This window comes from Plasmodium coatneyi, chromosome 11, assembly GCF_001680005.1.
Source record: "Plasmodium coatneyi strain Hackeri chromosome 11, complete sequence".
Taxonomy (NCBI): Eukaryota; Apicomplexa; class Aconoidasida; order Haemosporida; family Plasmodiidae; genus Plasmodium; species Plasmodium coatneyi.
This window is the reverse complement of record NC_033566.1, coordinates 61,333-76,445: the sequence shown is the minus strand read 5'-3', so window position 1 is coordinate 76,445 and position 15,113 is coordinate 61,333. Positions and strand designations below refer to the sequence as shown.

At 36.3% G+C, this 15,113-nt stretch overlaps 2 protein-coding genes across 2 annotated transcripts; both read right to left on the bottom strand.

Moving 5' to 3' along the window:
• Positions 1-2,252: 2,252 nt before the first annotated feature.
• PCOAH_00031810 (Phosphatidylinositol transfer protein) lies at positions 2,253-4,581 on the bottom strand (the record flags this gene model as incomplete). The annotated part of the gene is made up of 3 exons (XM_020059981.1): positions 2,253-2,592; positions 2,639-3,291; positions 3,700-4,581. The coding sequence occupies 3 exons, from the start codon at positions 4,579-4,581 to the stop codon at positions 2,253-2,255; spliced, it is 1,875 nt and encodes a 624-aa protein (XP_019915659.1).
• Positions 4,582-8,784: 4,203 nt separating this feature from the next.
• PCOAH_00031800 (Uncharacterized protein) lies at positions 8,785-11,700 on the bottom strand (the record flags this gene model as incomplete). Its single annotated transcript, XM_020059980.1, has 2 exons — positions 8,785-11,637; positions 11,695-11,700. The coding sequence occupies 2 exons, from the start codon at positions 11,698-11,700 to the stop codon at positions 8,785-8,787; spliced, it is 2,859 nt and encodes a 952-aa protein (XP_019916040.1).
• Between the last annotated feature and the right edge of the window lie 3,413 nt (positions 11,701-15,113).

Below are 15,113 nucleotides of genomic sequence, written 5' to 3'. Positions count from 1 at the left end.
CAACACTCTAACAGATGACACCTCAACGTACAACTCAACGTATGATTCAACCGACGTTTCGACAGTAGCATCTGTAACAGATGAATCTACCGTATATGGTGGGTCAACATCCACAAGAGGAAGGGGAAGGGCAAACAATGGAAGGAAAGCTCACCAGAAGAATAGAAATAATATAAGTTATGGACGTATGTAATGGCCCTTCCCTTCACTCACTATACGAACGTGCAGCGTGTTTCAAATGCATTACCAAAGTGCCTTGTACAACAGAGAGTATTATTCTCTATAGAATTCAGAAGAATAAAATAATAATACAAGGAGTTAGCAAAGACGAAGAAATATAAATTACCGTCACACACACATATAATGTTTCCTTCCCCTTCGTTAATTATAATGATGTACACTTTTTTTTAAGTGCACATTACCACAGAAAATATGCTATAACACAGTGTCTGAAAGAATAAAAATGAATGGAAGAATGAGCGGGGTCGGAATATACGTTACTATAGCATATAGTATCCTTCCTTCCCCAAAACTATACAAGGACTTGCAAGTGTTAAGTGAATTATCTGCGATAAAAGTATGAAATATAAAAGAAGAGTATTACAAAATTCTAAAATAACAAAGAAAAAGGAAGGAAAGAATTGAAAAAAACAAGTGTAAAAAAAGGGCAGCAAAAAGGAAGACGACTAAGAAATATTTTCGAAGAAGGTGATCAAACTCCGCGTAATTAGGCGGGGCGTAATTTGTACATTAGCTATTTTTGATTAGCAAATTTTTTCTTTCTTTTTCAATCTTTGTTTTTGTGCACTAAATTTTTTAATTTTCTTTAATTTTTTTTTGTGCAACATCAATTTCATTGATGATTTTTATTTTTTCGTAATATCAATTGATAGTTTTTTTGTTTTTACAATTCTTTTTTTTTGTTTTTTTTTTGTAAATATTGCGCGGTGAAATTTTGCTCAATGTAATTTTGCTTTGCGCGTGCCAGCTGGTGCACGTTGCACTTTTTTCGCGCAGCAGCAGCAACTGCAAAAACGGAAATCCTTTTTGCACTTTTCATCAATCGCAATTGCTAATTTACTGGTTCACCTTTTACACAGCTTTCATTTTAATTGTGTTCACACATTTTACACAGTTTTTCACTTTAACTGCGTTCACATTTTACACAGTTTTCATTTTAACTGTGTCCACATTTTACACAGTTTTCATTTAACTGTGCTCACATTTTTTACAGTTTTCATTTTAACTGTCTTCACATTTTTTACAGTTTTCATTTTTAACGGTGTTAACATTTTACACAGTTTTCATTTAACTGTGTTCACATTTTACACAGTTTTCATTTAACTGTGTTCACATTTTATACAGTTTACATTTTAACTGTGTGTTCGTCATATTTTCACAATATCATCGCCAGTAACTGCAGAGCCGGAATGGAAGCGTGCGGAAAGGAAAAAAAAAAGTGCAAAATAAGCAAATGCTACGATTCAGTTGTACTGAAATAAAATTATGGTTTAAAATGTTTGCATATCATCAAGGCAAAGTTGCCACGCGCGGAAATATATCCCGTATAGGGGAAGGTTTCAAAAATTAAAAAAAATAAAATAAAATAAAAAAACAGAGGAAGATAAAAATGGTTAATGTGGTTAAAGTGGTGAAAACAGAAGCAGAAGCAGAAGCAAACGCAAACGTGATGATGAATGAAACAGCAGCAACACGTAGAGACGGGAAACAGAAAGACGAGATATGAATGACCAAATAACGCACACAATTAGGAACGAATACATTCCCGTCTACGCGCAACAAGGAAAAAAAAGAAACGAAAAGGCATATGTATGTGGTGTAAAGGATATAGGGAATAACACAATAAAAAAAGAAAAAAAGGAAACGGAATGAAAGGATGCAGCAGATGAGAGTGATTCAATTGAGAAGGATAAGGTGAGGTAAAATTTAATTAGAAAGTTGTAGGATCAAATGTGAGCATATATACGAAAGGGTAATTCGGATGACGGACAGAAGGGGGGTGGTTGCATTGCCGGCGAAGCTGCGCGCTCCCAGGGGTTCAAAAGCAAATGTACGCGCACTTATGCAAAGAGTGCATAACTGTGCAATTGTACATACCTTCCCTTCTTACTTTTATTTTTATTAAAAAAAAAAAAAAAAAAAAACGCTTCACATGATTGTCAGTTAATTCCATCCAAGTAGAGGATCTTCCTTCATTTTAAGGTCCATTCAGTTTTTCTCCTTTATTTCCCCTATGAGTTGTCCATATATTGAGCATACTTCTTCAAACTCTTGGCGGAAAAAATTTCTTTGAAGTTGTTTAAAATTGCGCTTTGGAAGTGTGCATTGAGGGAGTTCGATGTGAAGTTCAGGGTCGACTTGTTCACTTTGTAAAGGGTATTGTAAAACTCCTCTCGGCGAAACTCCTCTGGTGGATTTTGTTTCCTCTGGACATCTAGAAAGGACGTCATTGGATTAATGCTCTTTGGGGCGTTCATAGAAAACTTGTATACATTGCCTTGGTTGAAGCAGGAGTGATTCCAGTACTCAGTACACGAATGCACATGTGCACATGAAAGCAGAGAAGAGGAACTAAAAAAGGGACCTAGCGCGCTTATATATTGACATGGATGAATACACAAAAGATATCATTGCGATGACATAAAAAAAGGAAAGGGACGTGTCACTATCATTGCGCCTCATATCTGTCCCGTAATTGTATATATTTTCCACGTTCTGTGCGAAATGATCCACCATTTGGTTTTCTTCCATGGCATTGTTAAGAACGTTAAACGAGCGCAAAATGACGTCCGCATCGTTATATGGCACTGCGTGTCCGTTCTGGAACATGCACTCCTCCGTTATGAGAATATCTTCGTCCATTTTATGCACTTCCCTCAAAACTCGCCTTCTAATTTTGACATCACCAGGTGTACCGAGCGTTATATTTTTCTGTGCTTCATTTTCAACCTCCGCGAAAGCTTCCTCTTCGACGAATTCCTTCACTTCTTCCTTTACTTCTTGCTCCTTCACTTCATCCCCTTTTTTTTTACTCTTCTTTTTCTTCTTCTTCTTCTCTTCCGACTTGGCGCTCGTCTTACTTCCTTCCTCCATAGACCCTTCCTTTACTTCTTCGCCTCCACTTTCCTTTTTTTCTTTCCTTTTTCCTTCACTCCTGTTTCTTTTTTTTCCTTCCTCCTTAGACCCACCTACCACCTTCGACCCTCCTTCCTTCCTTAAACCACCTTTCCCTTCCTTCGCTGATTTGTCCTCCGAGTTTTTTTCTTCTAACTCAGATGTGTTCATGTCGATGCTTACATCAAAAAGGGTTCCACCTTGGATGATGCACGGAAATTTCATATGTTCGTTTTTTATTGTTGGAGGAAAAGGACTATTGGTAATGCCTCTATCAGAAGAACCGCTGTCCATGGAGCAAGTGCTGTCCAGGGAGCAGCAGCTGCTATCCAAGGAGGAACGGCTGCCCATGGAACTGCCAGAAATTGTGGACAGTGAATGAACACTGTCGATGAAACCGCTATCCATAGAGCAGCAACTGCTTCTGCTGCTGTTTGTTGACAGGGAAGTAACACTTCCCATGGAACTGCTGTCCATAGAACCGCTTTCCATAGACCCTCCTTCCGCAGTATCGATAGACGGGTCATCCATTTTGATTATATCCCCTTGGTCAGAATTATGAACATATTTTTCAAATGCACTACGAGTTTGTTGTTTGGCCATAAACTGTACAGCCAGGGTTGAATCATTTTCTACATCGAGTCCAACTTCTTTCCAAAAATTTTCTAACCTTTGTTGCATTTCTTCTTCGAACATATAGATCCGTTGTTCGGTTAAATTATACCATTCATCAATCCAGCATAGTGCCTTACGATGATATTTCAACAAGTTGTTTTTAATTTGAGTAACGATCCAATTTTCTAATTTAGAACACAAAATACCAAAGTAAGGGATATCAATAGTAAACAATTTATAACATGTTATAATGACTTTGCTATTTTCAATCCAATTTTCTTCTAGTTTTCCTCTTTTTGCCTTTTCACTGTAGAAAAGGGTTGGATCTTCTTCAGCTTTGTAATCCCCCGCAGCCAGTTCATCATTTACTATATCGATGAGGATAATTTTTCTCTGTGTCAATAATTCCTCTGGAATGTTAAAAGGATTTTCCTCTGTGTTATAACCTAGATGATGTGTTGAATCTACCTGTACTCGTGCTTTGGGGAACCCCTTTGCTTCGTATACAATCTTTAAATTAGGGGTACTATTCCAATAGGTTTCATCTATAAGGCAATAGTTTGGGTGCACAAAATTTTGTAACCATTTGGGGATTTTATTCACAACATTCATTCTTTTAAATGTGTAATCTACTGCTTCCCCATGTTCACCATCCAATGTGCCTTTTTTAAATAATACTATTTTTCTTACATCCCTTCTTTTATTCCTTCCCTCTCCGTGCATGGTATTGTACGTATCCTCCTGTGTCACCCTTGCCAGTAGATATTTCTGGCAGATATTGTACTCCTCCACGCTCAAAGGCATGGTCAATCTAAACTCGATTAACTTCATCTTGGGGGTCACAATTGGGTAATTTGGTTCACGTGTTTGTTTATTACAAGGTTGTTAGGGTGGTTGTGGTGGTTGGAGTGTTTGTAGTGGTTGGAGTGTTTGTGGTGGTTGGAGTGTTTGTGGTGGTTGGAGTGTTGTTAGATGGTTGGAGTATTGTTAGATGGTTGGAGTGTTGTTAGATGGTTGGAGGGTTGTTAGATGGTTGGAGTGCTGTTAGATGGTTGGACTGTTTGTAGTGGATGGACTGTTGTTAGATGGTTGGAGTGTTTGTGATGGTTGGAGTGTTTGTGATGGTTGGAGTGTTTGTGATGGTTGGATTGTTGTTAGGTGGTTGGACTGTTGTTAGATGGTTGGACTGTTGTTAGATGTTTGGACTGTTCTGATCAGTCTCAAAAAATCGGTAGTTTCTCCTTTTGTGAATAATGCTAGTATTTTTCTTTTTTTTACATTTTTTTTTTTTTTTTGTTTATCTCATGTTGTATTTTTTTTTTTTTTGAATAACGATTTCGTGCTTATATATATATCTGCGCTTTTGTAGGATTAATTTTGACTAAAGCTGCAAAAAAAAAAAAATAAAATAATTTTATTAAAACCGATTTTTTAATTTCGATCCGCAACGATTTATATTAATTCGCACCATTATTTTGGATTATTTATTTTATTTTTTTTCTTTTCGTTCTTCTTTTGTCCTAATATTAATGTATTTTTTTTTTTTTTTTCTTTGTTCTTTGCATAGGTTCTTTTTTCCTTCTTCTTTTCTTTCTTCTTTGCTTACATTCTAAAGTGAAGAATTTTTTTCCTCCTAAAATGAAGAATTCCTTTTCTTTCTTTCATTCCTTCATTTTTTTTTTTTTCTTTCTTCTTTCTTTTCTTCCTTTCTTCTTTGCATACGTTCTTTTTTCCTTCTTCTTTTCTTTTTTCTTTCCTTTCTTCTTTCCTTTCTTTCTTTCTTTCTTTCTTTCTTTCTTTCTTCTTTCCTTCCTTTCCTTCTTTATACCTTAAAACTTGTCCTTTCTTCTTTTTTTTTAACCCTTAAAACTTCCTTCTTTTTTCTCACTTTAAACCTTCTCTTTTTTACTCCCTTAAAATTTTCTTTTTTATAAAATTCCTTTTTCGTTCTTTTACAACCTTCCTTTTTCCTTCCATCTTAAACCTTCCTTTTTTCCTTCCTTCTTAAACCTTCCTTTTCTTTGCTCCCTTAAATATTCCTTCCTTACACCTTGCTTCTTCTTTTTTTCTTCCTTAAACCTTCCTTCTTTAAAGCTTAAACCTTCCTCCTTTACACTCATTCTTTAAACATCATTTTCTTTTTAAGTCTTCCTTTTTCCCTTACCTCTTAAGCCTTCTTTTCTACTTCCTTAAACCTTCCTTTTTTACTCCCTTAAAACTTCCTGTTCTTAAGGAAGTACCTTCCTTCTACCTACCATCCCTAAGTGCACCTTCGTGCACACTTCACTATATACCCCCATTAAGTGCACCATCCTGTACACTTCACTGCATACCTTCCACAAAGTGCACCTTTGCGCAGACTACCATAACAACCTTCTTTTCACCACCCTTACAACATCATTCTACCACCCTTACAACATCATTCTACCACCATTACAACATCATTCTACCACCTCTAACAACCTTCGTTTCACAACCCTAATAACCTTCCAGCCCTAACAACGTTCCTTTCATCCCAACACAACCATCCTTTCATCACTCCGAACAATCTTCCTTCCACCCTACCATCCCTAACAACCCATCCTCCTTTCACCTAACAACCCACCTACCACCAACTACCTAACAACCCACCTACCACCTACCAACAAAGACCTAACAACCTTCATTCAAACACCGCTACCACCTAGCAACCGACCTAGCAACAATCCTTCCACCCCAAACAACGGTTCTCCTTCCACCCCCAACAACCTTCCTTCCACCTATCACCCCTAACACAACCTTCCACCAACCACCTAACACAACCTTCCACCAACCACCTAACAACCCACCTACCACCAACCACCAACCACCGACCTAACAACTTTCCCTTCCACCAACCTAACAACCTTCCTTCCACCAACCCCCTAAGAACCTGCCTTCTACCCTACCACCTCAAAAAATCTTTCACCTACTACCACCATAACACCACTTCCTTCCTTCCATAGACCCTACTTCCTTCCCTACTTAGTCTCTCCTTCCTTCCTCCTCCCTAGACACTCCTTCCCTCATTAGAGACTTTCCTTCTTGCCCCTTACTCTTGACACCCTAAATGCGAAATCCAACATCCAACCCTTCCTCTTTCCTTCATCCCCTTTCCTTCCTTCCCTCCTTAGACACTCCTTCTCATCCTTCCTTAGACCCATTCCTTTCTATTCCTTAGAACCTTCCTTCCTTATATGCTTAGACCCCTTCCTTCCTCCTCCTTAGACATCCTTTCCTTCCAATTACCACCCCTAACAACCTTCCTTCCACCCTACCACCCATAAGACCTCCCTAACAACCTTTCTTCCACCAATCACCCCTAACACAAACTTCCTTCCAACTATCACCCCAACACTACTTTCCTTCCACAACCCATAACAACCCACCTACCACCATCCTAACAACCCTTCTCCTTCTTTCTCACCATCATAAAGCAATGTAGCACCATAAAAAACATGTACCACTTACCATCTACCACGGCGTCTCCTAAGTCGAAGTCGTCTCCAGCAGAAGGTTTCTTTGGAGAAGGAGGTTCACCTTCCAATTTACATGTTAATTTTGTTGTTCCTTCAGTATCCTATTTTTGAAAAACATCCTTAAATTTCTGGAAACATGCAGTACTGTCGTTCCCTGTACAACCTGCCAGTACAAGCGTATAATCTTCCACAATTTTTTGGAGATGTTCTAGATATTTCTTAATACAGGTTTTGTTACGTCCCTCTGAATACTGTTCGATATATAAGTAGTCCTGAGAGAAATCGTATACTCTTTTCAGTCGGTCGAAATATTCTTTCTTAATATCATTGCATATTATTCTGCATACACTTCCAGTAACTGATTCCTTCAATTCATCGTAAATTGCATTCATGACGGTCTGAAATGATTCAGCAGATTTTAAGTGCTTTGATAATATATCCCCGAGCCAATAATAAAAAGTATAGCACAAATCATCAGTATATTTGTGGACCTTTCCGTTACCATGTAGGTAACAGTAGGCTCCCACAATTTATTCGGCATGCTTCTCAATACCCTGATAAGTCCCTATTTGACTCTTAGCATTTCCTCCTTCCTTCTGCTTAGTACAGCTATTTGAAACAGTTTTTCCTTCGAATTCTTTGTATAAACTTAACCTTGAGGGGAATAAATTCAGGTGACTCTCCTGTAAGGGTAAATATGGCAACATATATATGTGTATTATTACACATTCCTTCATTATTATTTATTCTACTATTCATGAGGTATTATATATGTATACGATTAGGGTCTCTACCCTGAATGGAAATTAACCCTCAGATCTGCCCGTTCTTCAACCATTTTCTGTTCATATTTCTATGTGTACAATGAATTTATTCTGGAGGTATGTTTTTTTTTTTTTTTTTTTTTTTTTTCTCCCATATACATTCTTTATAGATTTACTATATTATTTCATTGTATCGTATGTGATTGTTTGTGCGAGGAATATATTATACTATTATTTACGAGCTCTCCTTATTATGTTTACAGAGGAATGCAACTTCTTTTTTTCTTTTATTTATGTTTATGATTATTTAGTAATAATAACGTTACTACATTTTTTTTCTTTTTATCGTGATGAATATATTATATACATAAATCATTTATATAGTACATATATGTATATACATTGTGTACTATGTGTATTATTTGAGCTGCTCACTACTCCCTTACCTTTTTCAGCTAAGTCCAATATTATATTTTGTATACATTCATATAATATATATATATGTATATGTGTGTATTATGGTTGCTATTACTATATATATTTACGTACCACAATATATAAAATGTGCTAAGGCACAATTGGGCAATTTCATAATTTTGGATGAATAATATACATTTTGGCGGAATTATATTAGTCAGTTTATGATATTTTAATTTGCACAAAAAAAAAAAAAATAGAAAAAAAAAAATTAAATACATATATCTTAACATATGATACTACTCTCTTAAAAGCACACACAGGCGCAGTTAGGATATATACATTTTATTCCTTATTCATATGTATTCCATTTTAGATAGAAATTTCCTATACCATCTTTTCCTCTTTTTTGTTTTTCTGGACATCTTAAATTCATTATATTTCTTCTTTATACTTTTTATAAACTTCCTTCTATATCTGTGGAACCATTCCATCTTCCCTTTTTCATCTAAATATAAGAATATAATATAAATAAGGACTGCAACTCCAAGAGCTATTAATGATGGGAACATTATTTGCAATACACCATATAATGTACCATATGAAGTAGCTACAGCAGCACCCTCCAATGCGGCTTCAGTAACGGCAGATACGGTACTTGCTACCGCATTTCCTGTACATTGTGCAGCAGAAATAAAAGGATTAAAAAGCGAAAAAGTCTCCAAGAAAGAGTTCATTACATTATCAGCCAAGCACAGTCCAAGGTTAAGTGCAATTGTAGGCGCTTCCTGTACAACAATTTCAGCAGTTTTCTTGAGGCCTACAGCAGTAGAGTCTAAATAAACATCTATGGGCGCTACATGAATATATCCTATTGTTAAACCTATTATAGCTCCTATAGCAAGTGTTGGTACTAATCCATAAATAGCCAATTTCTTTAAAAGTCCAGCTCTCCTTTTTTTTCTACTAGGTTCTTTTATAGGGTTCGCAAGAATACTTTCAAAAAGAATTTCTTCTTTTGTTCGGTATAACGGATCGTTGACGTCTACATCAATTACATGGGACACAGGTAATTCTTTTAATATTTCCAACTCCTTCTTTGGGGCAACATTTTTCATAATTGCTTCAATTATCCATGTTTTTTTTTTAATTACAGGTTTTCCCTTTTTCTTTTTTTTTTTTTCTAAATGTACATCTACCTTGAATTTTTTCTTCTTAGCGACTGCTTTTTCTTCTTCTTCCACGTTTTTATCATCATCTTTGCTTTTAGATTCGAGGGTGTCGTCTGTGAGTTCACTTACATGATTTTTTTCACACATGTGCGTGCTTATAATAGCAGTTTTCTTTTTTTTCTTTTTACTCGTTATTATTTCATCTGTTTGCTTTCTTTCACTCATATGTATTTCTATAGTCCATTTTTTCTTTTTTGTGATTTGGTCGATTTCTGTTTTGCCCGTTTTATTTGCCACATCGCTCTTTGTTAATTTGTCCTTTGTGGTGCTTTCTTCCACAGGAACTTTTACCAGAGGGTCGCTCTTTGGTAATTTGTCGTCTTTTGGGGTGATTTCCACAGGAACTTTTTCTAGTGAATCCCTCTTTGGTGTCGGTTTCCTAATATCCTCTTTGATATGGATTTTTTTTATTAACTCATTTTTTTGTAATATTTCCCGTCTGTCTATAGCAGGATTTTCATCTATGGAGTCTCCATATTTTGGGAGAAAAATGGTATGACCTCTTTTCAGATTACTTGTCCCTATCAAATGGTCCTTTCTCAAGAGCCTCTTTTCCAACAGGTCATTCTCTTTCACCAAATCGGCCTCCCTCAAAACCTTCTTTTTTAACAGTTCATTCTTTTTTACCAAATCTGCTTTTTGCGACACATTTCTTTTATAGTGTTCATCTTTTTTTGTCCTCCGGGAACGGTCTACCTCCAGAGATAAATTTTCTCTCCTTTTCAAATTGGTCCTTCTTATAAATGCATCACTATTGAAAGGTTCCCTTCTAGGCAATTCGTTCCGATTTTTGAGCGAATGCACATTTTGCAATAAATGGTGGTCAGGGTATCGCGCATCCACATTGATTGCCGAATCGAAAGGTCGCTGTGAAAAGTAATACGCATCCACATCCGGAGGAACGGGACGAATGATGTGATAATTACTTACTTTATTTTGTGATGTTGCGTTATTATCTGCATTAGTAATATTATGTAATACATCCACTAGCAACACTTTTAATTCATGTAATTGCGATTCTGTGATAGGTTGGTCACTTAGCAAAACCCCTTTTAATTCTTTTAATTTCGATTCATCCATTAATTTTCTGGATACGATGAATCTTCCAAATATATTTAACAAAGGCAAATAGGCCAATCTCTTACTAAACTTATTTTTATTTATCACACTTAAAATGTATTCAGTGTTTAATTCATTTCCTAGCAAAATGTCTTCTAATTCTTTTAGCATTAATTTTCGTATAGATGGATTGCTTAAAAAATTTTCCTTCAAGACTTTGAAAACGCTCCTTTTCTTTTTTCCTATTATTTCCCTATCGGATAAGACCTGCTTCACTTCCTTTAATTTGGATTCTGTTATTAATTTATTATTTAGCAAAGCTTGTTCTAATTTTTTTAATTTTGCTTCAATTATTTGTGGTCTGATTAATAATGTTTCTTTTATTTCATTTAACAAGGACATTACTCGACTCTGTTTCCCCCCGCCTCCGTTCGATACGTCTATGGACGGTAGTATTCGTGGTGTAGATGGAAGGGGTGGTGTGTCTGATGGTCGTTGTGCCTGTTGTTGTGGTGGTGGTGACCAAGGTGGTGTAGGTGGTTCCGGCGGTGGTGTGTTTGGTAAGTTGGATGGTCGACGTGTTTGTTGTTTTTTTCCCGTCGAGTCATTTGTTCTAACACCTTCTTTTACATTGCTTTCAGTGTACGAACCTACATTCCGTAATTTGGTGGAGTTGTTCAATTCATTCGACACAATTCGATTAACGAGTGCATTGTGGGCCAGTGTACATTTTACTGAATTCTGCTGGCCTGCATATTTTTGGACCACACACGGTTGACGTGCATTCTGTTGATTAAATTGCGTTGGCCAGCAAACCTCATCCTGCGACGGCGCATATGGCGCCTGCAGAGATGCGCGTTCAACGATTAGGCCATCTTGATTTATTCTGTTCTCAGTAAATATAGGGGAAGAGCTACTCTACAAAAAGAATTAGGTTAGGAAATAATGGGTAGGTTTAGTATGTGGGCAATATACCTTCATTTTCTGTGCATAGAATAGAACAAATTATGTCTATATATATATAAAGAGGCAGAATATACATGTACACACATATAATTATATACATACATATAGATGTATATACATATATATATGTACTTATATATATACCGATATATGTATATATGCATATATGTGTATATATGTATGTATATATATGTAATCTTCTTTTTAGGCCTTACATTATAAGGATTTAGGACTACACATAATAATAGTGTACATAGAAAAGTTTTAGGAACAAAATGGAACATATTTTCCCCCACCCCTTCTTTGCTTTTTGGTGTATGTTATGTGCGATTTTTTTCAGGTAGTCATCCTTTTTAATATGTATCTACCGCTGTTCTTTTTACTTAGTAGTAGCATATTTCATAGTAATGTCAAATGATATGTACTCCCTTCCTCGCTCCTTGCTCCATATACTTCCATATTTATAAAAGAATCAAATGTTTCTTTGTGGGAAAGAGGTCAATATTTTCATGGGAGAGAAAACATGATTACGTGGGACCACTTCTTTTACGTGTACAATGTATATATTTTTTGGTTAGCAGGTTCAAGTGATGTTCGTGCTCATTCCATATCATTTTATTGGACGCTTATATAGGGCGCAATAATTAATCATATATGCAAGAGAAGTAAAAATTTCCCCTTTACGATTATATTTTATACCTTTCGTCTTAAATATACTATACACGTCGCAAACATATATATATACATATATAGTTATATATATATATAAAAATATGTAAATAAATATTCGACCTTATATATATACATATACACATATATATTTGCAAACTCATATAAGAAAACAGAAAAAAAAAAAAAAAAAATTAACTAAAAAAAAAGGGCAAAGGGGAACTTTTCTTTACTAAAAAGCCGAACACTAAAAATTATGAAATAAAACTAATCTTAACATTATTAATATATCATCATGCAATTCAAATAACACATGCAAAGTTTTTTATTGAGGACACTGTGAATTTTTTTTTTTTTTTTTTTTCGGGTTTTTACACGATATATATATCGCAAATTTTTTTGCTATGAAAAAGAAAAAAGAAAAATTCAGCCATTATAGCGGAACCTGGAGCATAGATATTATTTATGAAATTTAAGATAATATTTATTGAGCACATTGCAATGGAGAAAAGCTCACATATATCGCACATTTTTTGTTCTATATGTGTGTTCTTTTCTTTTTTTTTACCATTAAATATAATATCATATATGAAAAATTTTCGTTCTCTTTTTTTGTTTTTAATTATAGCAATAGGAAAAGAAATAAGGGGGGGGGACCGGTAAGGACACCTATCCAACTTAAGAGGATGTGTTCTCTCTATGGCGGGGGAAGTTATTCTTTTTTTTTTTTTTTTTTTTTTTTTTGCGGTATTTTTTTTAAACGGTAAGTATTACTTTTTATTTATATTATTAACGTGAAGAAATCATAGAATGAAATAAAATAAAGGAGTACGTGCCATTTTGTTGCATATAAATATAAGATACTTCTTCAGACATCATAAGAGCATTAGTTCCTATTAGTTCACATATCGAAATATATACCAAAATATTATTGTAAACCGCGCGGGTAGGAGTGATTGCAACCATCATGTTATGCACTTCATGGTAAGAAAAAAGGATGGGGCGGGGAGAAGATTGAATATTACATTTAGACGTTCCATTTAAAAGAAGGAACAGTCTTCGCCGAAGGGAACAACTTCCCTCCCCCCAAGGGAGGGAACAACATTACCGTCCCCTCCTAACATCCTTCCTCCCACCACTAACAACATTCCTTCCACCCCAAACAACGGTTCTCCTTTATCCAAAACAAAGGTTCTCCTTCATCCAAAACAAAGGTTCTCCTTCCACCCCTAACACAACCTTCCTTCTACCTACCACCCCCAACAACCTTCCTTCCACCAATCACCACCCTAACACCTTCTTTCCTTCCCCAAAACAACGGTTCATCCTAACAAAGGTTGTTCAATTCCTTCCTCCTTCAAACAACAACGGTTCCTCCCAACGCTCCGTAACCCTTTGTAACGGCTGTTCCTCCCTTCCTCCTCCTCAAACAGCGGTTCAACACTGTTCAGTGTGGTTTGCAGCGGTTGTTCATTCCTTCTTCCCTCCTCTTAACAACGGTGTGTACGAGTCCTTCTAACAACGGTTTGTAATGGTTCTCCTTCATCCCAAACGGCTTGGTTCGGTTTGGTACGGATCATTTTGTTCCAACGACCACACTCCAAAAGATAAATGCTATGAATGCAGAAATTGCTATGCCACAAGTGGTCCATGCATAGGGTGGTGGTGGACCTACCGTAAAAGCAACAATCAAACCAACACAAGGCAAAACTAATAAATATAAAGCGAAAAGGGTCAATACGAAAGGGGACAGGAATGCTCCCCCTTTTCTTGCGTTTCTTGTCCTGCTTCTTTTTATAGCATAAAACAGTTTATTAAAAAACCCTCTAGGTCGACATCCCCTGGGTTGGAATACCCCTATTCTTCTTTCATTTTTTTGTGCTTTATTTCTTCTATATGGTGTTGGACCGTAGTCATCATAATGATAGTCATCACTTCGCTCCTCAAAGAGGCTGTCCATGGAGCAGATGCTGTCAATGGAGGAACCGCTATCCATGGAGGAACTGCTGTCCATGGAGGAAGTGCTGTCCAGGGAGGAATGGCTATCCATGGAACTGCTGCACATGGAGCAAGTGCTCTCCATGGAGGAACTCCTGTCCAAAGAGCGGTCTATTTCACCGCAACGACGGAGATTCTTCCAAAAGGGGTGATAGGAAGAACCCTCATTATCCATTTTGGGGAGTCCATTGTTACCATTGTTACAATTGTTACCACTTCTTGATGCATTGAGTCGACGATATAATTTTTTATCGTTCTGATCAAAGAGGCTGCCTATTCTTTCCTTCTGTAAAGGGATGACGTCGTCATCGTTGTTGTTGTTTGATGTACCATCATCATCACTCCACTTGGATTCTAGTGTTTTTACACCACTTTCTTGTTTTAATTGTGTTTTTACACCACCACCTTTGGTGGTCGTGCCAAAGGGGGTACTTTTCTCTTTTTTCGTTTCTACACCCTTGGATGATGTGCTTAAAGCACGCACCTAAAACAAACAAAAAGGAGATAAGGAAGAGAAGGGTTGTTAGGGTGGTGGAAATTTTTCTTCTCTTTTTTTTTCCTCTTCTTTTTTTTATTTCTATTTTTAGTAAGAAAAAAATAGAAGTTCATTTATAATAAATATATGCGCAGATTTTAGAAATGAATTAGTTTTTGTCGTACGCAGTTGGGGTATTGCGTCCACAAGAATAGGGTACAGGTGAGTATGAACAGCTTCACAGAAGATGCCATCATTGTGCTGCTTTTTCTTCTTTTTTTCTTTT